The sequence below is a fragment of the Prunus mume genome, linkage group LG1 (genome assembly GCF_029339155.1).
Source record: "Prunus mume cultivar Tortuosa linkage group LG1, ASM2933915v1, whole genome shotgun sequence".
In the NCBI taxonomy this organism is placed as follows: domain Eukaryota; kingdom Viridiplantae; phylum Streptophyta; class Magnoliopsida; order Rosales; family Rosaceae; genus Prunus; species Prunus mume.
The window spans coordinates 25,843,332-25,870,149 of record NC_142698.1 but is presented as its reverse complement, the minus strand read 5'-3'; the positions used below and the strand labels follow the sequence as shown (position 1 = coordinate 25,870,149).

At 36.1% G+C, this 26,818-nt stretch overlaps 2 protein-coding genes and 1 pseudogene across 4 annotated transcripts; 2 read left to right on the top strand and 1 right to left on the bottom strand.

Annotated features, from left to right (window-relative positions):
- Positions 1–232: 232 nt before the first annotated feature.
- LOC103323191 (Dof-type zinc finger DNA-binding family protein) lies at positions 233–1,963 on the top strand. Its single transcript, XM_008225170.3, has 2 exons — positions 233–483; positions 684–1,963. The coding sequence occupies exons 1-2, from the start codon at positions 433–435 to the stop codon at positions 1,719–1,721; spliced, it is 1,089 nt and encodes a 362-aa protein (XP_008223392.1). The 5' UTR covers positions 233–432; the 3' UTR covers positions 1,722–1,963.
- Positions 1,964–6,979: 5,016 nt separating this feature from the next.
- LOC103323201 (U-box domain-containing protein 13) lies at positions 6,980–13,022 on the bottom strand. 2 transcript variants are annotated; one of them, XM_008225179.2, is made up of 4 exons: positions 12,412–13,022; positions 9,825–9,941; positions 8,965–9,423; positions 6,980–8,525 (listed from the first exon to the last, which is right to left on the bottom strand). In XM_008225179.2, exons 1-4 carry the CDS (start codon positions 12,679–12,681, stop codon positions 7,371–7,373), a joined length of 2,001 nt encoding a protein of 666 aa, XP_008223401.1. In that variant the 5' UTR covers positions 12,682–13,022; the 3' UTR covers positions 6,980–7,370. The 2 variants fall into 2 exon arrangements, with proteins under 2 accessions (XP_008223401.1, XP_016652157.1); XM_016796671.2 differs by having other exon boundaries at positions 12,408–12,853.
- A 7,245-nt stretch (positions 13,023–20,267) lies between these two features.
- On the top strand, positions 20,268–23,242 carry LOC103323212 (putative protein S-acyltransferase 3; annotated as a pseudogene). Its single transcript, XR_016128572.1, has 11 exons — positions 20,268–20,719; positions 20,806–20,872; positions 20,967–21,063; positions 21,204–21,236; positions 21,514–21,610; positions 21,794–21,877; positions 22,014–22,054; positions 22,196–22,261; positions 22,370–22,429; positions 22,636–22,687; positions 22,777–23,242. The product of XR_016128572.1 is annotated as a putative protein S-acyltransferase 3 (transcript).
- The last annotated feature ends 3,576 nt before the right edge of the window (positions 23,243–26,818 follow it).

The following is a 26,818-nucleotide window of genomic DNA, read 5'->3' as shown; positions in this document are numbered from 1 at the left end:
TTGCGATCCCACCACCATGGGCCAAATAGATAGTGATTTGTAATTTGCTTTACTGTGCCACGTTCTCTATCTCTCTCTTTCTCTCTCATTCTCTCTCTTCCTTGCATGAGCCAGGCAGCAAGTAGCCTTTTTTTAGCACTAATTAAATCAGAGTCCGCAGCATCTCAAAAGAAAGCTTAAATGCGAAGAAATTTCGTCCACTCAAAACCCTAAATATATAATAAAACAAAAAGAGATGAGAATGAGGGAATAAAAGCAAAAATATACAAAAGCCTCCCCCTTGCTTTCCTCCTCTCTTTGCTTTCTCTTTTCTCTTTCTTTCTTTCTTTCTTCCTTTCTTTCTTGGCTCTGGTATTCCCTTGGTGTGATTCTCCACCACCATATTTCCTAAAGACCCATCAAACTTTATAAAAGAAATAAAGATCAAACACCATGGTTTTCTCATCTATTCCAGTCTATTTAGATCCTCCCAATTGGCACCAGGTGAGGTTTTCTCTAGCTCCAGTTTTTCCATCAACACCTTCTATCTTCACCAAAACAGAAAAGGGAAGAACAAAAAAAAAGCAAATTCAAAAGATATATTTATTCCTATTCCTTTGTGATATATCTCTTTGTGAATATACCAGAAATATATGTTCCTTATGCTTAACTCATAGTTACTTTGGATTTTTATTATCTTGCAGCAACCAAATCATCATCCACTGGGAAGTACTACTACTGGAAATGAAAACCCACTCGAGCTTCCACCGCTGCCTCTGCCGCCACTCACTCATGTCGGTGGCCAAGGGAGTACTGGTGGTGGTGGCCCGGGCTCCATCAGACCCAGTTCGATGTCCGATCGAGCCCGTATGGCAAAGATTCCACAACCAGAAACCGCCCTCAAGTGTCCGAGGTGTGAGTCTACCAACACCAAGTTTTGCTACTTCAACAACTACAGCCTCTCTCAGCCTCGCCACTTCTGCAAGACATGTCGGCGTTACTGGACCCGAGGAGGTGCCCTAAGGAATGTTCCAGTCGGAGGAGGATGTCGCCGAAACAAGAAAAGCAAAAGCAACAGCAGCAGCAGCAGCAGGTCCAAATCTCCAGCAGCCACAAGTACCGATCATATTCAAACAGGTTCCAACTCATCTGATCATCATATGATTGATACTCATTTGTCACAACTGCCACCGCCAACTCATCAATCCCTGCCATTTCTGGCCTCAACAATCCAAAGTCTTGGACGTTATGGTGGAGCTGGGAACATGGGATTAAACTTCAATGAGATCCAGCAGGGACAGACTGATCACCACCATCATATGGGATTCCAATTTCATCAGATAGGAGGCAATAATATTAACAATTTAAATGGTGGAATATTAGGAGGAGATAACCAGTGGCGCAATTTGAATTTGCAGCAAATTCCATTCTTGGGTGGTTCTGGGTTTGATTCATCACCCTCAACAGGTTTATACCAATTTCAAACTGGTGATCAAGGAGTTGATCATCATCATCAAGCACCAACTGATCCTATGGCTGCTAATAATTCTAGGGTTAATAATACTGGTGATCACCTGCCCCCTCCAGTGAAAGTTGAAGACAATCGTGGGCTTAGTTTGACAAGACCTTCTTTGGGTACTAATATTTCTGAAAACAACAATAATCAGTTCTGGGGTGGCAATTTGAATGCGTGGACAGATTTATCAGGCCTCAACTCTTCTTCCACAAGCCATCTCTTGTAAGTTTTCCAAGCCAGAAATTAAACCAGTGTATAATTAAGATGGATGCACGAGCCCTTGTCATCCTTGTTGATGATTAGAGGTGGATATATGGATCCAATATCTAAGAAATGGTTGTCTTTCTGATTTGTATTTTATTTGCTTTCTTTCTTTCTTTCTTGTTTTGAGTACTTATTGTGCTTCTTTGTATCGTGTATTAACTAATGTATGGTGTGTGTATGTACCATATGGGTTTGTATCTGCCACTATGAGCTGATCATCAATGGTACTCCTTTTGAAAAAAATTCATTTCATCATATATCTCTCATATCTTCTTCAGCCACATGCATTAATAGTACCAATTGCATGCATCACAATGAGAAAATTCAATCCGCACCATTTCTATCGTTTAATTTACTATGAAAACAATAGGGTTCTTTGGCTTGAAATTAGTAAGTGATATTCTATGAAAATCTGTGGCTGAAACATGTGGCTCCATGTATGTGTTTTTGTTCGTACAATCTTCATGGAACACCACTTGACAAAAGCTGCATATCAATTAATTAAAGAAGAGTATGTTTTTCAAATTATATGTATGTGTATATATATATATATATATATACATGAATCAAGAGGAGATTGAAGTTTAGACTTTATGTATGTAGAGATTCTGCAGCTTAATTTATTATGTCCCTGCAGTGGTGCATTAATTTCAAGTCTCTCTCTGTCTCTCTCATTTTGTTTTTAAAGTACTTTGTTGAGGAAGTTGATCCATATTCCACCATTGCTCTGAAAAGAGTTGCCTTTATTAAGTCCTTCACCAGCATCCTCTTCAATGGTGTCTCTCTCTCTCTCTCTCTCTCTCTCTCTCTCTCTCGCAAGTTAATGTAGGAAAAGATCGATGTGTCATCAAGACTTGATCGAGAGATGGTCGACACTGACTCCACTTCCCCATTTTCCCCAACTCATCCTCTTAATTTGGCCAAATTTGAATTCCAACAAAGCTTCTTGTCTCATGTTTTTATGAGATTCACTGAGGTGTTAATGTGTTTTCAGTTTTCACCTCCAAAGGAAAACATGTTTACTACATTTAGATTTTAAGTCAGAGAGACAGATGGGAAGAGAGAGAAAGAGATCAGAGAGAGCATCATCATTATACATACAAAACAGTACTATGTATAATGATTTTTCAATAATAATAAGAACGATAAGATCGGTGGAAGTACTTATTTGTTTTACATGGGTGAAAGTGAAAGTTGACGAGTTTGAAGGGAAATTGTGAGAAAACGCCAAAAATCCCACTAAAAACCATGCATGCAAGAGCATCTCAACCATATCCAAGTGAGCAACAAGTATTCTAGATTTTTGGTAGAGAATGGTGCATCATGCATGAGCTATATATGATAAAACCCTAGCTATATAGGTCAAAAGAACTCTATAATATATCATTGCTTTTTTTCTTATAAGTGATCGAACACAGGATTTTGAGTGCAGATACGTCTTTTTTTAAACTTTATTTATAGTGTTTACTGTTGCTACTTTAAAAATCAAACATGGTCCCCTAGCTAGTGTCTCATCCTTTTAAATTGGGTCAAAAAAATTATAAAACTTTGTCACGTTAGAATAGAAAGATATATGTGTGTATTGTTGATCTCTTCGGAGATCGATGTAATAATTACATATTAGTATTGTAAGCCAAAAAGGGCTGGTCATCTTATGAAAAAGAGAAGGAATCAAGGATTTGCTTTTGCAAGAACCAAGGCTGCCAAGCAATGGACGAATAAAGCAATCAAACCAGAATGCCAGAAGCAAAAAATTAAAGCAGACACACACACACACACACACACACTCTCTCTCTCTCGATATTTGATATTTGATGAGTTTGGTCATGGGACGTGGACAGTGAAAAACAGTTATTGTGAGTCGAAAATGTGCATGCATTCTGCATATGGGCGTCAAAGAAGGCAAAAGGGAAAGCAAAGAAATAAAAGAGGAATGGTTGCTGTTGTTGGTGATGAGCCTGAGAGACTGAGAGGTACGACAACCGCTGGAAGAGCAATCAAAGGCTTCAAAGCCTTATTCAAAAGCAAAGCATATGGCTCGGAAATCCAAGACCCTCTATGTTATGGATGTTCATTTTGTTGACCCACACTTTGATAAACGTGAAATATATGCTCTCTCTCTCTCTCTCTGATTGCTAGTTTTTTCTATTCGCTGCTTTTTGCTCTCTCTTTCTCTGTCTTCAGTGTTAAGTGTTTATGTTTGTTGAAGCAGAGATGGGCCTGCGTTTTATTTTTTTCTTTTTCACTTTATTCCTCTTTATCACCTTCTGATCTTCTTCTTCTTCCAAATGGGTCCGTGTTTAATTTTGCATTTCTTTTTACATTTTTGCTTCTTCACCTTCTTTTTGAGCGTTTTGTGCAGTATCACTGATACACGTTCTGGAATATGGGCCATTAACCTTATAGCTTTTTCAGTAGATTTTTAGTTAATAATTACTTGCAACCTGCATATTCAGTTTGAGTCTTACTTGTGCAGCTACGTCCCATTAGTTGGGATTGCTATAATATATACTCTCTTATGGTTGATAATATTTACTCGCAACCTTATAGCTTTCTGAAATTTAGGGTTAAATGTTTGAGATTTGTATAGAGAGTTTGTATTGAAAAGTGTTAGCCAGCCAAGTAGTGAGGAGTTGGACAATTGATCAAGGATTTGAGCACTTCTTCTTCTTCTTCTTTGTTTTTTTTTTTTTTTAAGTACAAGCGATAGTATAAACTACAAAGAATGAAGTTTCTCACACACACACATAACTAATGCCATGGGGATTCGAACCTCTAAGACCTCTGGTATGCAAGTTTAGCACTTCTAATATAATGTAACTTGAAAGAAAATGATGGAAGCCTAAACATCAAGACATTATATGCACAAGAACACTCGTACTCTCGTCTATTTTGGAAAAATACAAGTAACACTTACGATATTAATGTCAAACTCGTAAACACAAGAACTAAAATTGTCATCATCTTTCTAAAACTAAGAGTCATGATATACGTGATTTGATGTCTCATCAAAATAATTTACTAGCATGATCTCTTGATCTCATTCTTTTCTCCGATTGATTATACAATCTAGCTAAGAGATGCATATTTGCATCTGAACTTAAATTTTTAAGTCGGGTCTTTATAAATTTAAGATTAGCTTCCATGCATTCAATCTGAAAAAGTAAATTCAGTGGTCCCATGTTTTCTTAACGGACCATAATATCATATGCATCATATTAAGTTACTTTTGAGATACACATGTTATGATACAACCCATTATATATGTGTAGGTATACTATATGTATACAAAACATGTGGCAAGTTAGCATAGATGTTGCATTACTTTTGTCACAAATCATTTGGGTTTTTGCATATTTAGTTTTCACTTTATTGAAACCACTCAGCTGAATTTCAATTGGTACAAGTGACATGTTAGTATCATGTCACATCATCGCCCCCTGTGATTCAGCATGGTTTTCTGTGATGGAGCTACTTCATGCATCATCTTGTATTATCTTGTAAAGATCCTTTGTTAGATGTTGATCAAAATGGTAGTTAGTTTGGTCTTCGAATTTCTCTTTTTCTTCCAAGTTGGAATTCAAAGAATTTGTGCATGATGGAGTGCTACTTTATAAACTCAGCGATCTCAATCCCAGTGAGATGATTCTTTAGAATTACAAATCTTGTTAGATTATGTCACTGACAATTACTTTCTCACATCTTCATCATGTGTTTAAGTTCTCTTATATCTCACGGTCATTATCGCTACTTTAATTATTGTTGAATGAGTGTGTTTTTAATTTACCTGCCACATGAATTTCAAAAATTATACGTATTCAACAAATCTCACAATCATTATCATTACGTTAATTATTATTAAATAAGTGTAATTTAATATATCTGTCACACACGAATCTAAAAAATTAAACACATTCCAACAACAATTAACATTATGATAATACTCATCACCAATTAAGAGTAGTGGAGCAAAAATTTTTTGCTAACAAGTAGTATGTCAGAAAGGCAACTTTTTTGATAATCCCAATCTTCTTTAGGGTAAAAAATAAAAATAAAAAAACCAAGCAATGTTCAATCAAATGTTTGTCAAGCATATGCCATGTGACATGACAGATGCCAAATCGCCCAAACAATGGCAGTTCCTACCTTAATTAGGGCATGTTGTGGAAAGTATATTTCATTTGAAACAATGGATATTAATGCTGCTTCCATTTTTATTTTATTTTTAAAGTGAAAATGAAAATGAAAAGATTAGGCTATACATCCACAGACTTTCATACTTGGTGAATAAGATAAGTTGGATTCTAATATCACATATTGAAAAAAATATAAATATCTTGAGATGGCAAACCCTTATGGGTTGTATTCGAAGACATGGAAAGAAATGTTTTTATGTCAGCAACAGAAGCCCAAGCTCATGGAATTGTTGATTTTATAGCCACTGAATAAAAAAGAAAAAATACCAAGGATTTCACACGAACTCGTTATTTGAGATTTTATTGCATATGAGTTTTTGAGACACCCTTCACTTCCAAGCTGTTTTTGTGCAAATTATACACATGCTGCTGGCTCCTATCATAGCCTGATTTCACATACCCCTTGAAGAAAGAGTGGCAAAAGGCTTTCCAATCAAAATCCAAAAGCTACAACTTTTTAAGCAAAATCAGTCTAGATCACTATGAGAACTGTTATTAGCTTTATTAGCCCTATCAGACGCAACATTTTGCGTGAGCCAGATAAAGCTCTCAGACTAGACAACACCATTCAGATTTCAGAACCACCAAAATATTAGTTCCGGATTGAAATTTGCTAAATGGGTCTGATTAGGACAGAATCAGTCCATTTCTTTTGTGGCTCGGATTAGGAACTCTCATCCTTAGTGTATTAGCAGGAACAATTAGGTGACAAAATCTAAGTAAAATCCCCAACCGTCCTAGGTTAAGCCACGGCACTGACAAAGTTTTCGGTTTCATTGTAACACGGTCACATAGTATTACCCTAAAGTATAAAAATGTTTTCCATATTCTGTCATATCGCATGGATTAGTAACATTGAGTGACAATGAAACCATAAAATTTCCTCATGGCACTGCCCTTCAAGTTACCTAATACAGAAAGAAAAGGGGAGAATGAATCAACATATCTGCAGCAGAAACAAAAGAACAAAAAACAAAACAAAAAGAGTCCCTCATTGAATGTGAAAATTGTACATATCTGTGGATGTTTGAAGCTTTGAATTTCAATATATGTAACTTTGATCTCTCAGACCAAAATGTTTTGGATTCAATACAGGCAACATCTCTTCACTAAAAACTGAGGATGATTACAGTCGTAAATGTTACAATGGTACAATTTTCACATAAATGTCAGATATATATCTCAGCCCTTCTTTCCTTTTGTTTTTTCTTTTTAACCCCCCTACCCATTGATGCTCTTTATAAAGAACCCCTGAAAGTATAGTCTCATCCCACACAAATAAAATGAATAACTTACAGACTTGAAAGGTGATCTTCCACCTCCCCCTGCCAAAGCAAAGCCGCTTCTTTTGACTTGAAAAGAACAAAAGAGACCAAGCAAATAAAAAGTGAATAAATAAAAATAAAAATAAACTATCAGCTGTCAACAGCATTTGTTGTGGAGGGTGGCTGTGACTGCTGGGTCTCGGTCTCAGATTGAGCCTCGGCTTGTGCCTGAGCCTGCTGTGTCTGCTGCTCAACAAACCGATTTATTCGCTCAAGCAACTGGGCAGCCTTTCTCTTGCCTCTATCTGTGCCATTTTGTGCCAACTCCATTAATGAACCCATCACCCCAAGTTCCTGAGCCTCTACTATATGTTGTTGGTCTCCGGAACAAAGATGCACCAAAACTGCAGCTGCATTTTCTCTGTTTCGGGGAGATCCAGTACCAATAACTTCAACCAAAACTGGCACTGCCTCAGCAGCTCCAATGGCTGATTTCCCTTCAGGATGACTGGCCAGTATTGCTAGAATGGCTAGTGCCTCATCCACCATTCCACCTCCAGGCTCTGTCAGTAGCTGCATTAGTGTCGAAACAACACCAGCCCTTACCGCCTTCCCCTTGTTCCCTTGATAAATGCACAAGTTAAAAAGTGCTGTAGCGGCATCTTTCTTCCCTCTTTGAGTACCTTCACTTAGCAATGTTACAAGTGGTGGAATGGCTCCCGAAGCACCAATTCTAACTTTATTTTCATCAACAACAGAAAGGCTGAAAAGTGTAGCAGCCGCATTTTCCCGAGCTTCCATGCCTCCATTCTTGAGAACATGAACAATACCAGGAACTGCTCCACAGGATATGATGCTTCCTTTGTTATCCTCGCATATGGAAAGGTTGAGAAGTGCTGTCACAGCATGCTCCTGGGTGCGGGAGTCTGGGGTTGAAAGAAGGCCAACAAGCAGGGGGATTGCACCAGCTTCCGCAATAGCCACACGATTATCAGCATTACGCTTGGCAAGAAGCCGGATTTCACCCGCAGCAGACCTTTGGTCTTCGGGGTTTGCTGACATCAGCTTGCGGAGGAGAATTTCGATCTTCGTACGTTCTGCAGGCGAGCAGGCAGATGCAGTTTTATTAAGTCGAGCATTGGGTCTTTTTGGTGGTTCAATGCCATTTGCCTCACACCACTGGGCTATGAGGCTACGTAAAGCATAGTTCGGTGTGAGGGTGGTATTAGAGAGGTTCTGTTGCGTTTTCGGACATGTCCCATGCCCTGCTTCAAGCCACTTTTCAATACAGGAACGTTCATAGGTCTGCAGCAGTGGAAACAAGATCTTTTAAATTGGATTGTGTCCCAGGGCATGGACTTCAAATGTATTCATAAAAAATTAACCCCATATATAGGAATACAAGTACCAGTCTTTGTGACATCTTTTCAAGCTCGTAATAAAAAAAGGTTTTGGTTTTGTTCCAACAAACCATATGAAGGAACTAACAGAAGACAACCAGGCTGATCTCAAATAGGGGAATCATTGACCCAACAGCAGGATACAATGTAGCAAACAAATTTCAATATAACAATTTTCTACAAGAACGTGGAAACATGTTATTGACATCGGATAGCCATACGACAGAAAATGGAACGAAGAAAAACATCTAATAACAACCAATGAAACATGAAGGAATAAGGAAAAAGGAACATGGATAATTATGGTGCAATTGAGTTGTGGGTATCAAAGAGCAAGCATATACCTGCCCGGTTGAAACAATGACGGGGTCCTTCATTAACTCCAATGATATTGGACAGCGAAAATCATCTGGAATAACTGGGGGAACCTTGTGATTTTTGTCAGTAGATGCTTGTCCACTGCAACTTGCTAATATATTCTTTTCTGTTGCAGGAGGAGCTTCCAAGTTGGGGTTTTCTGTTTGTACAAAATCCTTAATTTTTTTCAGTAGCATTGACATCTTCTCGATGCTCTCTCCAGGATCCCCACCACTGGAAGTAACCATCTCATGCAAGGCTAGTGACTCTTGTGTAAGTTCAGCTATCCCTGTCAATTCTAACTTTTCAACCAATCTTTTTAGGACAGCTGGATCTGTTGTTGCATCATTTCTACTGTAAAGGGATAAGAGATCCTCATAGAGCTCAACATCTGGTGAATCAAACCTTCCATTTGCTCTTCTGAACTGAGCAAGAACTAGTTCAACCTGGATGAATGATACAGTTAAAGAATATATTTAAAACTGAAAAATCTCAAATATAATATAACGAATAAATTTAGGAGCTCTGAATCGGGACCTACTCAAATTCTTGTTGTACCACATAGATATAAGTTTTGCAAGTCATAGTATGGTTAAATGTCTCCGTGTGTGTCTGTGCACATGCAATCTAAATATGTTTAAATATACTTTAAAGAAAATACTTCAAGAATTCAGAAAGGAAGAATCTGGCATCTCATTATAATGTCAGCTTATACAGGACAAGGATTCCAAAGTAAACATATGAAGCTATATCCAGAAAAAGAAAAGAAAAAAACAACTATTACATTGCGATCCCTGGTTATCACATCCCAAAACAATTACAGGATTGTTCAATGATGAATATATACCTGTTCCTTAACTTCATCTGATATGTCAAGATTTTCATAGGCAATTCCACTTAAAGCTTGTTCCAACTGAGATGTCACCTCATGGAACTTCTTCATAATTTGCTCCCTTTCCAGGACCTGCAAGTAGGGTGAAAAGGTTCATGAGAGAGACAGAGACAGAGACAGAGACAGAAACAGAGAGAGAATCAAGGTATCGTATGACTAGAAGTTTGAACTTTAAAGCAATCTGGGTAGTTTATTTAAAATCTAAGGCTGAGTTAATTATAAAAAACCTTTAACAATGAAAAACAGGGAACATTCAACAGACCCCACCCATGCAAAGTACGGAAAACAAAAGAACATTGACAAATAGACCATATGATACAAAACACCTCAGAGTTTATAATATGAAATAGTCTATTCACACAGGCATGTTTCGCACCAATCTGCAATGTAATTCAGTATTCCTATCAAAATTATACAATGTGGTCACATTATTAACTAAGACAAGGTTAACAAATTTTTTTATGAACTTAAGTTCAAATCTCAACCACTTATACTGAGAGTCTGGGAACACTCTCAGTTTGTTTTAGCCAATTTATGTAAATTGTGTTTCAAAACATGATATTTTTAGCCATCTTATTCCCTTCCCATCTGAATCTATAAAATAATATCAATCCTCGAACCCATATTCACTATATTTCAGCCATGGCTAGGAAATCTTAGGATCACGATGTGTATCACTTTGCTTCTTTATTTTTTAGTAACAGGGAGAATAAGAATGACCAAAAAACAAGATAGGGAGCAAGAGAGATATTGAGACAAGACATTCAGAAACATAAAAGGAGAGATGGTAACTCCAATTTATCATAAACCATGTCTAGATATTTATCCCCTGTAGCATGCGGTACTATTCCTGACAATAAATCATATTCACTCTCAAAGCTCCACAAATAGCCCTTTTCAACAGTGGGCATTTTATACTATGGTACTAAGTTCCTCGAAGCACACGAAGAAACCATCAAAACACTGTTCAGTCTTGTTTTTATGCAGCCTTTTTCAAGCCGGAAGATAGCTCATTACACAGCTGAGGGAAGCTGCATGATTTTCTCTTTTCTTCCCAAAATCACGTAGTAACTCTTCTGTGAAACTGTGGTAGAATCATCATTCATACAGAAACCTTAACACCGCAGGAAATTAACAGCTAGAACACGCTAAAGAAATCAAAATTTTGGTGTACGTATAATCAGAAAATTCTAGCAAGCCCCAGAAGATAATGCCCATAAGTGGTGGTTTTCGAGAACTGCTAAATTCAATATGTTCATCTCTCACCCACAAACTACTTTGAATATCTTTCCCAAAAGTGGTGTAACATCAACTACCAAAGTTCCTCCACAAATAAAAGCAAGACCAAGAACAACCAAAATCTTGTTGACTTAGTTATAGTACCACCACTCTCAGAAATGCAAGAAGGAACCTTCTACCAAGTACATGATAACAAACAACCAAGGATATTCCACACAGAAATATGGATTCCCACTTCTGACAACCAACCAGTGATATTCCATTCTGACCTGACAATTCCATTCATAACAAGAGACACAACAATGCTCAAGTACTATATCTTGATACAGTTAATAAAACTGATGGAGACAAAAAGGACCGAACAGTAAGGACCCGTGAAAGAATAATACGAACATCACAAACCCCAGACATGAAAGGGGACACCCTAAAAACCAATGCAAATACATTCTATTCATACAAACAGAAATTTGTCATCGAGATTTTTAAGCATGACATTCTACTTTGGCTTGCTGCTAATCAGAGATATGAAAAATCCCCAAAATCAAACAAAACTTTAGCCAAAACAAAGATATAACTGCACCCAAATAAAAGACTAGGAATTTTTTGTTAAGGAATCTGTCTGGGAACTTTCTGCTGAGTCTCAAAAAGGTGAACATATATAAAATTATTTCGCTACTTTAATTATCCAACAAATTCACTCAAGTCTTCCTCGTCTAAATATTAAAGAAGCCACAATTCAATTCAGTGCGAAAATTTCCAAACAAACGAATTAAACTTAACTAGTATCACTTAATTTGAGGAAAAACTAAGCACTGGAAAGCAGCAATGAACTTCAATTATTAGAACCATTTGGTTTTTTTTTTTTTTTTATAATTTTTTTTTAACATTTGATTGCTGAGAATGTAGCAATTGATAACAAATTAGAACTATAAATTTCAATTATAGCAAAAATTTGGAACCCTTGAAAATTTTAACTAAAACTAAAATTCCAATTTAGCAAAGCCTAACACAACTGTTTTGTTAATCTGAAGTTAGTATGCTATTACTTTGATTGCTTCCACAGCAGTCAATAGCGAGTAACAAACAATTTACTCAATAATCCAGTGGAAACAACAAATAGAGCAGTATCAAATTCAATAAAAAAAAAATATTTTCCTTCACCTTCCCGCATTTTCTCAGTAACCAAACAGAAAAAAAAACAAAACAAAACAAAACAACAAAATCATCGAGGCCAAGAATCAAACGCACACAAACAAAAAATGCAAGGACGACTGAAAAAGAGAATCGAATGATACGCACACACCAGGTAAATCTTGCTGCTTTCGCTTCCGATTCTGAGCAAGTCCTTAGCCGATTCCAGAGCCTCCATGAAGGAAAGCAAGGCCTTCACAGTCTCCCCAGGAACCGCCTCCTTGCTATCCCTAATCTCCTCGAACATTGGCGTCAGCAGCTTCAACCTCCTCGCCAAATTACAGTACTGCTTCTTGACCGTGCACCTGTAGTCGGAGATCGAAGCTATTTCGTTGACTAGGTCGATCAGGCTCTGCACCAGAGCGACTTTGTCTTTCTCCATAGCTCGTCTTCGCCGATCTCAGCTGAAACGCGGCGTTTCGGAAGGTTTTTGGTTCTGCAAAGTCTGGGCTTAAGGCAGAGCGAGGGGACTGCAAAATGAGAGCAGGGTCTTGGGTCGTCTCTCGTAGTGAGAGAGAGAGCTTTAGAGAGAGAGAGAGAGAGAGATAGAGCGAGCAGAAGGGAAGCGGGGAGAGAGAGTTTTTTAATGTGGCGCGGCTACGAGTCAATCTGAGTCGCTGAGTCGGCTCTTAACCAGGGTTGAGTTGTTGTTGGGTTGGGAATTAAACTTTAGCTGCGCTGTGCTCCGTGGAGTTGGTCGACTCGGCTGGAGGTTGGTTGGTTGGTTGGTGTTACGGTAGGCGGACGGTTTATTTGGCTTAGGTTTAGCTACCGCCGGTTAAAAAAAAAAAAAACAAAGTGGTGATATACCGCCGTTAAATTTCTCTAACTCAACTAGGAATGTAAAATATAAAATTCACAATAGAAAAAAGTTATATAAGGTATTAAATTTAATACAAATTTATAAATAAACTCAATTTCTAGACATGTATTTATAAAAAAACTCAAACATTATTTAAATATAGAAACACACCCAAAATCAACAATTGTATATTTTTTGGATGTGTTTATAAATGGGAATTTTGAGTGTGTGTAATGATGAGTTTTTGGTGTGTTTATAAAGTGTTTTTAGTGTTGAGTTTTTTTATAATTTCATCCTCCATTTTGGGTGTTTTAGTAAAACCCCTAAATTTAAACCAAAAAAATATTTATATACAGAATTAATTTAATATTGGAAAAAATTATTAACCCAAATAGTGTTACATGTCAAAGTGCTTCCTGTTTGGTACACCTATATGCAACTACTATTGTGTTGTATTAGGATTCTTTGACACAAATCCTATATTTAGATTTCTGCCTTCTCATAGTATAATACAGTTCAGTCTAATCCAATATAGTTTGATTTTGGTTTTATGAAATTTTTTTTTTTTCCATGTTTAACAATAGCGAAGATCGAAAATTTTATATTGTGAATATATAGAGTATATATTTAAGTAAAAATCATCTTGATTAACGATTTTCTTTTATATCAGCGTAGAGAAATTCAAACTTGAAATACGTATCGTTAGACTAAAAACTAGTAGAGTCTTGAAGAAATATGCGTCAAAGAAGAAGAGAGACTAGACCAAGCCAACGTTAATTTCATCTTCTAGGAAGCATGCACCAATTAGGCAACACCATGTCGGCCAGTCAAGCCAGAGAGGCAACAAATTTCTTGCACACACGCTACAAAAAAGAAGAAAATTAAAATGCTAGCCATGCATATAATGCATGGTTGGAAACATTCCAATTATGGCATGTAAAAAAGTGCTCCTCCGATGTGGGACATACACCAAATACCCAACAAGTCCTTAATAATTTACTTTTTCATATTTATATTTGGATCATGCCTCAAACCATACGCGTAAACAATCCCACTTTCCAAATTACAATTATTCCAGGACAATCTTAGCTGTACAATGCAATACAATATTCGGATTGTGACAGATACACTTTCTATTCAAATTTTACTTTCTTCACATTTGGTTAATTAAGACTTGTAATTTGGTTCAAACTTGTTGAAGAAATAATAAAAATACAATAAAAGAGGTTCTGTCGTGTTTGATACATTGCGTCGAGCACTAACATAAAGCGTGCTACAATACTGATGTATTATAAGTATCTGATGCAATGTGCCAAGCACATGAAGTAGTTTCATGTAACGACACGACACAATGAACTAAAGCATTAACAAAGAGTTAATTATGCTTAAAGATAAAATAAAGCCAACTTGCATTAAATTATAAGTACTGCAACATCGTTTTGTAGTGGCAATCAAAAACAATGGCAACTAGTATGAGGCTTTGATTGAGATTGTGGGGAATATCAATTAAATATAATGTTAAAGTAGTAATTCTTTGTCGCTGTTTAATTCAAAAGGAAGCTCGGTCTGAAATAAGATATTTTGAGATGTGGTTTTAGTGCAAGAACTGCAAAGGACTGACATGCTTTTAGTGACTAACATTAGTGTTTATCTTTTTCTTTTTCTTGGGTCCTTATTAGTCTTCCATTGATGACCTTCGTAGAAGTCATTCCCTTTCGTTGTGTCGGGTGCGAAGTGCAGCAAAATTATGACATTTTCTCTAAGAAGTTGAATTGTGATGAAAAATAAGCGGAGCGTTGGACCCTCCCAATTACATAGATTCATTCAACCTTAATCAAGGGAAGCGTTATTCATACTCAAGAAAAAGTTTTCATGCAAGTCCCTTATACAATTTGAGGTAAACTATATTTTTTTAAAAAGGTTATCAAATTATGAGGCATGCATGACATATAACTTATATATATTTATATTAAGATTGAATCGAACACAAGCTTCTCGCAACATGATATATACCTCTTTTAAAAGAACTTGTATGGCATGGAGATAGCACTAATTTGCTATTCCCAACCAATTACATTCCACTATATACAAAATTTATTAGCGCCTGACGAAAACGTGATTAGTTAAGTAATAGCAACCCGTGATATACAAATTTTTCTCCCATTTTAGGATGTGTATAACAGTTCTCATAATAAAACCTTGTTATTTTATGTGACGAAGGTGAGAATGATAGAATTCCAGAAATGTAAAAGCAAATGCGAGACTGTTTATGGAGACAAGGCATTTGTTTTGTAGCGTTTGTATGGTTTCATTCAAGTCAAAATAAATAATTGGGTACACATAGAACCAAATATCAATAATTAACTCCACACCACTTGTATTTAAAATATGATATTTGAAACTATATAATTTACTGTTTACCACACAAATGTTGATTGATGAAAGGAAAAATAACAATTCTGTCAAATCAATATATTGACTTGACGACATCCCAACTTTTTTTTTTTAATGTCACGTTCAAAAGTTATGAATATTAAATAATATTAACATATATTCGGATACAAAAGGGGCACATAAAAAAATCACATACTGACCAAAATGATCCATTTGTTGCACTAGGATTGATCACAGACAAAATCCAAATGGACCTCACTGGAAAAACTGGTTTGCTGGGGCTACACCTAGAAGCCTTTGACTATTTTCAACATAAATCCCACCCATACACGTAGCAAGCTCACGGGATTTTTGAGACGTCCGATTCCTATCCCAGTGTGTACGCAGCCTGCCATATCAGAATCGCATATACACGTGGGCCACATGAATCGGATGAGTGGTGGGAAAAGCTAGACCGTCGCTTCACTCCACACCACATAGACACGCGGCAGCGCCACAGTGGCTTGCTGGCCCTGTTGCCGTCCGGCTCGGCTCAAGAGCCTCGTAAGCCTGGTTAAAACTGTTCCCAGCCGTCGGATCAAACAACACGAGGGGAGAACAGTAGTGGGGTCCCACGAGGAAGGCGAAAACTGCGGCACATGGTCGACGTGTAGGCAATGATGTTCCCTTTGCGCTGTCCGACGTGGCAGGATCGGGTCTCGGAGTTGAGGACGAATCAGAGCCGTCGGTTTGGGATCTCATGATACTCGGTGCATCTCTGAGAAGAAATAATGTAAGGAACTTTTTATTATATGCACCGTCGATGCGCACGTGTGGGGCCCTCGTGTGGGGCACAGGAGACAGTGGCAGGGCGGGGGTGATGCAGGTGCATGTGACCCGCCGTAAAGGACAGCGCAGATGACTGTAACGAAGCCTGGTGCTTTGCGCAACGGCCTTTCCTTAAACTGTGGGAACTTATTGCGTCACACGTAGGTGAGCTAGGAGCCTTATCTCACCGTGCTTGTTCTGATTGGGCAAAAGAAACGACGCCGTAGAAAATCGGAAAAAAAAACACAGACACGCACACGTGAAAACTACTTGATTTTTACTTGGGGCTTTGCCCCCCTACTTAAGATTTTAAAAAAAACTATTTGATTTCTTTGGAAAAAAAGTGCTCGTCTTTTTTGCTTATTTTCTATAATAAAAAAATAACATTTAAATTAGCCCATGATGATTTCCAGCCCACAGCTCATTTACATGGTGGTCCAGAAATTAATATGGTTTGGCCCATTCTAATTTTTTTATTATGTTTTTTATGTTTTTTTTTTTTTTTTTTTCTGGCTCTACCTCTGTTTTGATTATTTCAGATATCCAATTCGTTATTTCCATGACAAAAGTATGTTTTCTGGCCCTTACCCAATTCTTCAATAAGGAAATTTATATTTTCATATCAGGAAATTTGCAGATATTAAGTTGACATGGTTAATATGGTTCATAAAAACAGCTTTTAATAAGTTTTAGTTATTGGAGTAAACATATATTTGTATATATTTGCAGAGTATTAAGTTGACATGGTTAATGATGGTTATGTCCATTAAAAACAGATAACAAACTTTTAATAAGTTTTAGATATTGGAGTAAACTATAAATTAGATTGATAAGTCAAACAACACCACCCAAAAATGTTGTGAGAGCAAATATTTTTGTCTCCAATCACGGCACGCCACATGGAAAAGAAGATTATATCTTAAATTAATTAATTGAATCAGTTTATCTGATCAATTAATTAAGGGATCTTAGCTTTAGTTAAAACATAAAACACAATATAATTTACTACTTTGGAAGATAGGAATACAATTTTATTCTAATTAGCTCACTCACAAACCACTACTTTATTTTGTAATATTTATTCAGTTATACAATATTTATATAAACCAATAGACCAAAAAAAATAAAAGTAGTACCTAATTTTACAAAAATATCAAAACTACAAAACTATATATATTTTTATTTACAAGACATGTTGGTAAAATACTTTATTTCCACTCAATGCTTCTAAGTTCTCTTGCTCTTAGGTAGTTCTAGCCCACCTAATTCCTCATGCCTCTACTCTTCAAATTGGTGAGGTTGAAGGCCAAGGAAAGAAAAAAAACATGTCAATTTTCAAAAGTCCAATTTTGAGTTCTCTTGCTCTTGGGTATCTAGCCAATTCCCACCACCAAATTGGTGAGGTTGAAGGCCTAAGAGCAAAAATTCTACCAAAATAATTCCGAAACCAATGTAGTTTGTGCAAAACAAAATCTGTGTCCAAAATATTAATGACAGTACATACCATTTATTGGATCTTAACAAGAAGTTGAATAACATTGCCTGACCCCATCAAAATCAATATTCAAGAAGATCTTATGAAACTTAACAACTTGTTTTTCCAAGAGACATATCGGATATGAGGAATATGTTTTAGGTACTATGGTAAATTGATCAAAACCTATCACAGTACGGTGTTCCATATACAATAAGCTATGGTAAGTAACAATAGTGTCAATTGGTATTGCAAAGACCCGTTGACATGTACCTGCAAAATATAGAGAGAAATAAGCATTTAAAAGCCTTAACTAAGAAATGAAAAGGTTTGAAACGTTTTATAGTTCGGATATGTTTTGCTGGTTAAAAAAGGTTCCAAGATTTCTGAATAGGGTAATAGAACTTGGGATTCAAAATCTCTTCCTAGTTTGCTAAGTTTAGTCATTCGAGGAACACTTGATAATACAAATGAAAGAGCATGCTTTACCTTTGCGAGTGAAAGATGAATCAATCATCGCCCACCTGAATTTCCTACAGAAATTCTAACATACATAAGGCTGAAAACTTTGACATTATAAGAAAAAAAGAGTGAAATTTTATGCAAAGGCTAGAAGATTATGCAAATTGAAAATGTTACTAGCGTCTGTTTGAAAAGCACATGTAATGGCCTTTCCATCTCCCTGCCCAATCAATGACCTCCTGCAATATCCAAGATACCCATCAGACCATAACACACGCGACAAAGAAACTAAGATATATTGTTTTTATTTTATTTTATATTGTAATCTTAGGAAATAAAACTAGTTAAATGTAAACCATCCAAAACATTAAAGGTACATCAAAACCTACTCCTGATACTAGAGAAAAATATTTGAACCACTCTCCATATTTTCTTCATACGGTTCCGGTCGCCAACACACCCTACATACAACACCGCTTAGCTACTGTTTTCCTACAAACACTCAAACTAACTTAGGCATTTTGTGTGGACCAAATATTTTTTATAGGAAACTCCATTGTCCTTTAAAAAATTCATCTTTTAAACAAACCAAAAAGGAACTAAAAAAAAAAAGATTTTGTGTCATTGAAGGGACTCAAATCTTGAGTTCTCAAAGGAGGAAAGCTCACTCAACAAACCATTTCTATAGTCACAGCTGCTTCTGCCACTGGATGTCTACGATGTATGTTTTATTTGTGTAATATTTATTCAGTTTTTTTATACAATATTTATATAAACAAAATCTAACTGCTAAGAATAACTTGTGATTTAAAACTTGTGAAAGGTTCTGAATCATTTCAACACTTATTCACACAAAATCTGCACTTTATTCATACAAAAACTGCATTTTAAATAAATAAAGCTGCTCTAGTAGAAAACTGAAGAAACAAAAATACAATGTAAATATCATATTATGTTATAGTGTATTAAATTAATAATAATTAGAAAAAACCGATTAACACATATAAAGTGTATTTATAGTTATAAAAACCATAAACAATCAAAAAAATTAAGTTGGATTATTGCGATGAGTCAAAATGAATATTTATAGTAAATGAATTTTATGTGCGTTTCTAAAGTTTATTTCATATAGGGGTTTTATTATGGGAGTCGTTCTATAGTTTGGGCCATGTACTGAGCATAATAGTGAAGTTCCTTAAATAAAATGTGAAAATTAACTCTACAACAACCTAATAGGTGTTGGATTAGGCTTGTTTTAACAAATGCGATGACATGTTTGTCATTTATAAGAAGTTCCAAACTTGTTTTTTTTATGTTGTAAATGAATTTTGGGCGCGTATGGTCTAATAGTAATAGATAATACTTTAAACTATCGATAAACAAAAATCGGGGAAAAAAAAAATAAATTTCAATTAAAGCGTAAAAGACCCACCCAAAACTAGCGGACGTGTCACGGCTATAGTCTTAATTGCGTATAGCCGTGCCATTCGGCTATACTATTTTTTTTTAAAGAGGACCCGCCCAGCAGCGCCCAACTACGGTTCGGCGCCAAGTCAAACAGAATAGCCGTGCGGTAAGGAATGCTTTTTGAAAAACCAAACCTAATTCGAAATTTTAATCTTAAGACTGGTTGGCTCCATATAGGGGTTGGATTGGGCAAATGCGATGACATGTTTGTCGGTTCCAAACTGAATTTTATGCTAATAGTAATGATAATGCTCGATAAACAAAAATGGGGGCATGGTATCAATGTTATAATACTAGTAGAAAAACTAGCGGACGTGTCAAACAAGTATAGCCGGGCGGCTATAGTCGGCTATTTAAAGAGTAATATAAAAAATTCAGATTATAGCCATTCGGCTATACTATTCTTTAAAAAAAAAAGAGGACCACAAGTCAAAGAGAATAGCCGTGCGGCTATACTATATTTTACCCTAAGTTTTCCACGTAAACCAAAAATATTTAAAATATTCATAATATAAATTAAAATGCTTTTTGAAAAACCAAACCTAATTCGAAATTTTATTCTTAAGACTGGATGGCTCCATAGAGGAGTAATTTCCTGACATGATGCATAGTTACAGCTACACGGAGGAGGTTGTTTATCTTCTCTTTTTTTCCCTTGTTCAAACTCCATTTCGCATCCAAGCATAAGCTTTGCTGGAACGAATTTGAAAAACCATGGTTGAAACACAAGATCAAAGAAAGCACTTGGCTCAGTCCAAGTCAATTGGTCGTTGCATAGTGTCCTGTATCTTTCGTCTTCCTCACTCAATTCGGTCCTCTCTTTGGTCCCCCGCTTCTTCTCTGCCTCAGCCTTTCTCACCCAACTCGCGCTCTCAGCTCTACTGCTTCTGCTGTTTCTGGGTTTTGGTGGATGGTGCAGAAGGAGGCTTCTTCAAGTCCGTGCTTCAGCTCCGGCTTTCGTTTTCTTCAACATTCTCTTTATTTGGGGCATTTACGTCTCTGTTATCAGACAAGGTCAGCTTGATTTAATTCAGTAATTAATTGAAGATTTTGGGTGTTGAACAAACTTGATTGAACAATAATCTATTTGCCTGCTGCAGCTGTGCCACTACTAAACGACGCCGTTTTCAGCGGTGAGGTTGTGTTCCTCGTCATTGGTCTCTATAGGTTGTTATAGTATAAGCTACACTTTGCTCATTTGGTCTCCAACTCAATTTGAACTGACAAATTCTAACAGTGACAAGTGGGTTGCTATTGGCAGTATACTTACAAGTGACCCTGGCATTGTAACAAATGGATCTGCCTCTTCAGACCAACCCTTGAATAGTTCAGTTTCTCAAGTTGATAATCATGATGAGGTTGGAAATTTTCAACTGGGGTACCATTTTTAAATTTATATACGGAAACATAATTTTGAGGAAATTTTTTCTCTTTTCGCAGAACTATTTTACGCTGAAACAAATGGGAGACTCAGCTAATAATCTTATTATTGGTGCAGGTGTTGGAGCTTCCATGTCATGAATCAACTGAAGTAATAATTTTCATTCTCTCCATTTCTTGAGCATTAGAGAATGGGAAATGTTTCATTACCAGACAGTGTAACATCTTATGTTGTCATATGTAATATGTCAAACTTGAACCCATGATGATAAGCTGTTTGTTATTTGAATCTATGGTAAAGATTGACTGTCAACAATATAGTCCGGTAGATTGTATTATAATAGAACATTTTCCTTTAAAGAATACAACTGCTGTGGTATCGTACTTATTGTAATCTGGATGCTGGTCATGTACTTTGTCTTTCTCAGGGTTCTGGTTTGGGGACGAGGGTACGATATTGCAGAAGCTGCAAGGCATACATAAAGGGTCTTGACCACCATTGTCCTGCTTTTGGGAAATGTATAGGTAAGGGACATTCTTTGTTTACTAGTATTCTGCATGTAAGTTGTATTTAAAGTTCAAGCTAGCTAGTTAGAAAAACTTATATCCTATGTAATTTCCTTTTAAGTTGGCCCACAACTAATTTTCATGTTGGTTGTATTTTACTCCCTAGTAGTTAATGATGTTATTGTTGCCATTGTTGTACAGGCCAAAACAATCATCTCCTTTTCCTAATTCTTCTGTTTGGGTTTATCTCTACAGAAGCTTCTTATTTAGTATGCGCATCGTTATGTAAGCTAGCACTCTTGTTGTCACTGATTCTGATCCCAAATTACAGACAATCTTGTGTTTTCCTGTTCAATGTCTTTCCAAAATTACTTTTTTACATTCTTTTACTCATTTTTGGATCCATCTACTATTTTCTCAGTTGCTGCCAAATCCGGGATCTTAAATAGACCCAGCATGGAGGTAGGTCATTGAACCCTGCAACTTAAACAAATTTTTAATTCAACAGTGTGGCTTTCTGTCACACTTCAGTATAAAATTACTTACAGCATAAGTCATCTATGCCTTTGCAACTTACACAGCTTTTCTAAATCAATTGTGTAGCCTACTCTTTCTGAAAATTTAGCTGTTAGCACAATTCTGTTCACAATTCTCCAACTGGTATGGCAGGTATGTATTACTAATGCTAATGTATGAGTTCTGCTGCTTTCTAAATGATATATTAGTAATTAGCTAGCTTCTTATGAAATCTAATAATCTCCATTGGTGTATGAGTAGGTGGTGTTTGTGATATGGCATATATATTGTGTATGCGTCAACATCAGAACTGATGAGTGGGTAAGTTCCTCAATGATACGGATTCTGATGGTAAAAGAAAAAGAATGGGTTGATGTGGTTGTGGTGGCTGTATGTTTGTGCGTCTGTGTGTTTGAGAAACTGGCAGTATAACATATATCTTGCTCTTATTCACAATGTCCGACCTTAGTCCAGTTCAAAATAGGAGACCCTTCTGAATATTTACTTTTTGGTTTTTACTTTTCTAGATTAACTGGAAGAAGTATCCAGAGTTCCACCTTGTTGTTCAACCCCAGCCAGGTAAGTGCAAGTCGCAGCACCAATTCTGGATATTCATATTTGTCACAAATCTATATGCATGATATATATCTGATTTTTTGCCCATCCAGGGCAAAGCTTCGCTAATATTAGGTTCAGGAATCCGTATCACAAAGGCATTCTACAGAATGTGGAGGAGTTTCTAGCATTAAGAGCATAGTAGCGTCAATGCCTAACCCAGAAGCCTTGCATAGTTGTCTGCATACCACTCATGCAAAAACCATTCTCCACTTATTGCTTCCTGTATATTCCAGTATTTGGAGCAACAGGACAAGCATGTTGATCGACGGAAATACTTCGTCTAGCACCGATTTTGTTTAGAAGTTAGTGACCATTCTAGTAATTGACATAACATTGAATGGCTCCTCTTCATGGACATACATGTCTTGGTTCAATGCAAATTTACAGCCTATATATGTGTATCATTTGTGATTTGTTAACCATATGATGAAAGGTAAATAGCTTGACAATTCGTGTAACCCTTGTAGATGACAATTCGTCTAATAGTTAAACTTGTTAATCGTTTACTCATTTTCATCGATCAATGTGACAAATGTGAAATTAGACCACCTCTAACACGTTAGCTAATTATATTGCTGCAATTAGAATTGTAAGGATAGAAGTGGAATTAAACCTAAACATACGGAACAAAAGTATAATTTAGCCAACTTTGAATAGCATGGTTCTCACATCTCATGAAGCCAAGCAAATAAAATGTCTGAATTCCAGAAAGTAAATTTTACTGATATATCATGCAACATCTATTGCTTATTCTATAATCACATTTGCGTGATGATGAACTTCATATATTTGTAGAATATCAAGTTGATAGGCACACATTTGTTGAATGATAGATTTATTAGAAACAGAGAACAAACCTTAATAAGTTTGAGATATTGGAGCAAACTAGAAATTCGAAACTATCCTTATAAAGTTTAGGGGTTTAGGGTTTTGTTAATATGAACGAAATGGCTGAATTGAAGCATTTCTTGGCTTCATGGAGGAACTTTCAAGATCATTCTTGTGACATGGGATGTTTAATGGTTTTGCAAAAGAGGCCCAGTGACGGACAGATTTGAACTCCTTAATGGTTTTACAAAAGAGGACCTGGGCCTGTGACAAAGCTCCTTAAGATTTTTCATGTTTAATAGTCCTTAACCTACTTTTAAATTTGTTTGTTTTTAATTAGCGATACAATTGCTTGCATTTCTTTAGCACAAGGAAACAACGTAAATTATCGTTCATAATAATCTCAGGTTTCCATTTGTTTTTTCCTACATTTCCTAAGGCATCAACGAATCTCATCGTTTATATATTTTTGTCAAACATTTTTATTATATTTCAATCATCAAACAGATCTCCAATGACTTTGACCACTAGGAATTCCTATAGCTGATTATTCTTCTCATTATCATAAAAAATATAAACAGAAAAAGACCGTTTTGGGTTTTGCTTAGAGTCCACCATCAATTTCTTATACAACAAAATGTTAAAAAAATGGAAGCTAAGTTATCTAGACGATTCCACTTGTTTGATAACCAAAGCAGTCCCCCTGTTCAATTTTGACCAGATATGTAAGAGGGTCCATTCTAAATTGGACTGATCGCTACTTCTACGTTATCTTTCTTTCCCATTCTAACGCACAACTCGGTTTTCTCAGGGACTTATATTTGACAATTGATTGGATCCCAACAAAATATTTTAATGGTTGGTATATTCTAGACCAATGAATCTTTAACATGGATGTTTATATTTTATGGAATCTAATTCCAAAATATCAAAGATACGTACAAGTTACAACCACACCAGTTTTTCAACATGCATATCATATTTGACCCTACTCTTACTTGTTCCATTCTCTAACAAAGAAATCAAGAAAATAGAATTTTTCTTTCATAAGAAATAATGTTCTTGGTGTTCTATCTTCATCATTTACAACTAATCTTTCAATTGTGGCAGACCGTTGATTATATCGATTTTACCTCAAAGTGTAGTTTGGATTCACAATCTAACAATATAAATATATGTGACAATGTAAGTCTGGTAAAAGAATATTACTTCTCAAATGCGTATTACAAATTCAATAAATCATACGTTTAACTAATACCAAAATAAGTAGAGGAATTAGATGCTAACAAGTTAAACATCACTCTCAAGGTGCATTGTCTACCCCTGTGAGAAAACTATTGCTTGAAGAAACTATCTTGAAAAATGAACCCCGAAAGAAAGCTTGACAATGTAGTTGGTATTTTGAAAACATGTTGACAAAGACATTCAATATTATGATTACAAACATTTTAAGATTAGTCATTCACGCTATTAACGTTAGTCGTTTGTGTGTATATGAATGATTCTTAGTCGTTGATTGATGAAAAATCAACCGTAAAACTTACGTTAATTAATAAATTATGATTAGCTAGTCATCGACACGTTAATTATGCTCTTAACACCAGCAAAATCCAAACAGCAACAAACAAAAACTTCATGATTTGGAGGGAGACGTAAGCTTTTGCTAAATTGGGCTGACCATGCAAAAAGCTTTGCTAAATTTGGGAGCAATCCGATTTGCTGTCGTGCAATGCAAGTGGGAAAGGCTTTGGGCCTTCTGGTGAGGAAAGAAAGACGAAAGCATTAGAGACTTCTCGAAATGAATGGCCTTCTTCCACCCACCCAAAAAAAGAAATGTCATCTAAAAATATAATTATTTAAGTTAAAAAATCCAGATTTGCGGCTAAATAAATATCTAATCCAAGTTGGCTACCAACTAACAACCAATGTACACGTACCCTTCTGACCTTATAAATTCTCTTTGCAACTCCCTTTCAAAAGTGAAGGAAGCTTCAATGGTGATGACCAATACTGGGATATTTATTTTCAAATTCAGATAATTTCGAATTGTATTTTAATATTTAAGTGGATGATAGACAAAAAGCATGACTGTTTTCTTGTGGTCATCGGTAGACAGATGCTCCACCACTTGGCATGCATCATTCGATCCTTAATTCTAGTGATGGCTTTTGGCTAAAAATATCCAACTTGGAAGGAAAGGAGGAGTTAGGTGTTGGCACTTAGTATGCTAAAATGGGATGGGATAGAGGGAATTGCTTTCAACAATTGGTTAACTTATGTGGGAACTTGCTTTTGGTTTTGCATGGGGTATATTCATATTGTTGGGAGAATAAGCAATCTCAAAAGCATAAGGGGCATATAACCAAAAGTGATGGCAGCCCAATTTCAAATGGATTGCTTTTATGAGAGGGAGTCTCTGTTGAAATTATAGGATTCACTGCATTTTACTTCCTGCAAGTAGGGTAATTATCGAAATGAGCTCTAAGGTTTTAATTTCATCAATATGAAACTCAACGTTTTTAAACATAACCAAATTACAAACTCTGTCAACTTCACTTTTTCATCGTTTTGGAAAAAGTCGAAGAAGTCAGGAGAGAATGCTCTCAAAACAAGCTTGTATCTAGTATTTTTCAGGTTTTTGGTTAACCATGAGTCATTGCCAATTACCATGAGACTGTCCCCGTAATTAAGAACATTATAAGTAAACTTTACTATAAGCATGTGACGTTGTTGGTAATTAACTGTGCTCACTGCGCATTGATGCCCAATCATCTTGTTTTATTTATTAATAATTTAAACCAGTTAAGGATGCTCAAACCAAACCTTGGATAGATCAATATTATCTATCTACTCTATTAGCTTAATAAAATAGGATTACCGACACCTTGCCTCCCACAGGCAACACTACACTTGTACGGTCCATGTTAACCTGAGATTCTGATCCATTAAAAGCAATCAACATCAAAATGAAAATGAAAGAGCAACAGAAAGAGAAACAAAAAAACCCAAATATTTATTACATGAGATATTATATATCTCTTGAATTTGACAGAACGAAATGCTTTGCTTTCATTCCAAAAAATTATACAAGCCTCAAAATATAATATGTGTGGCCCTCCTTGTCCTTGCTATGAGTATGTAGTTTTCATTGAGGCAATTATAAAACTCTGGTGCCGACAAGATCGTGAAAAGTAAAAGTATGAAGCCCGATATAGAAAACTCATTCAACCAAATAAAAAACCAGTCTGTCTTTGCTTGATGATA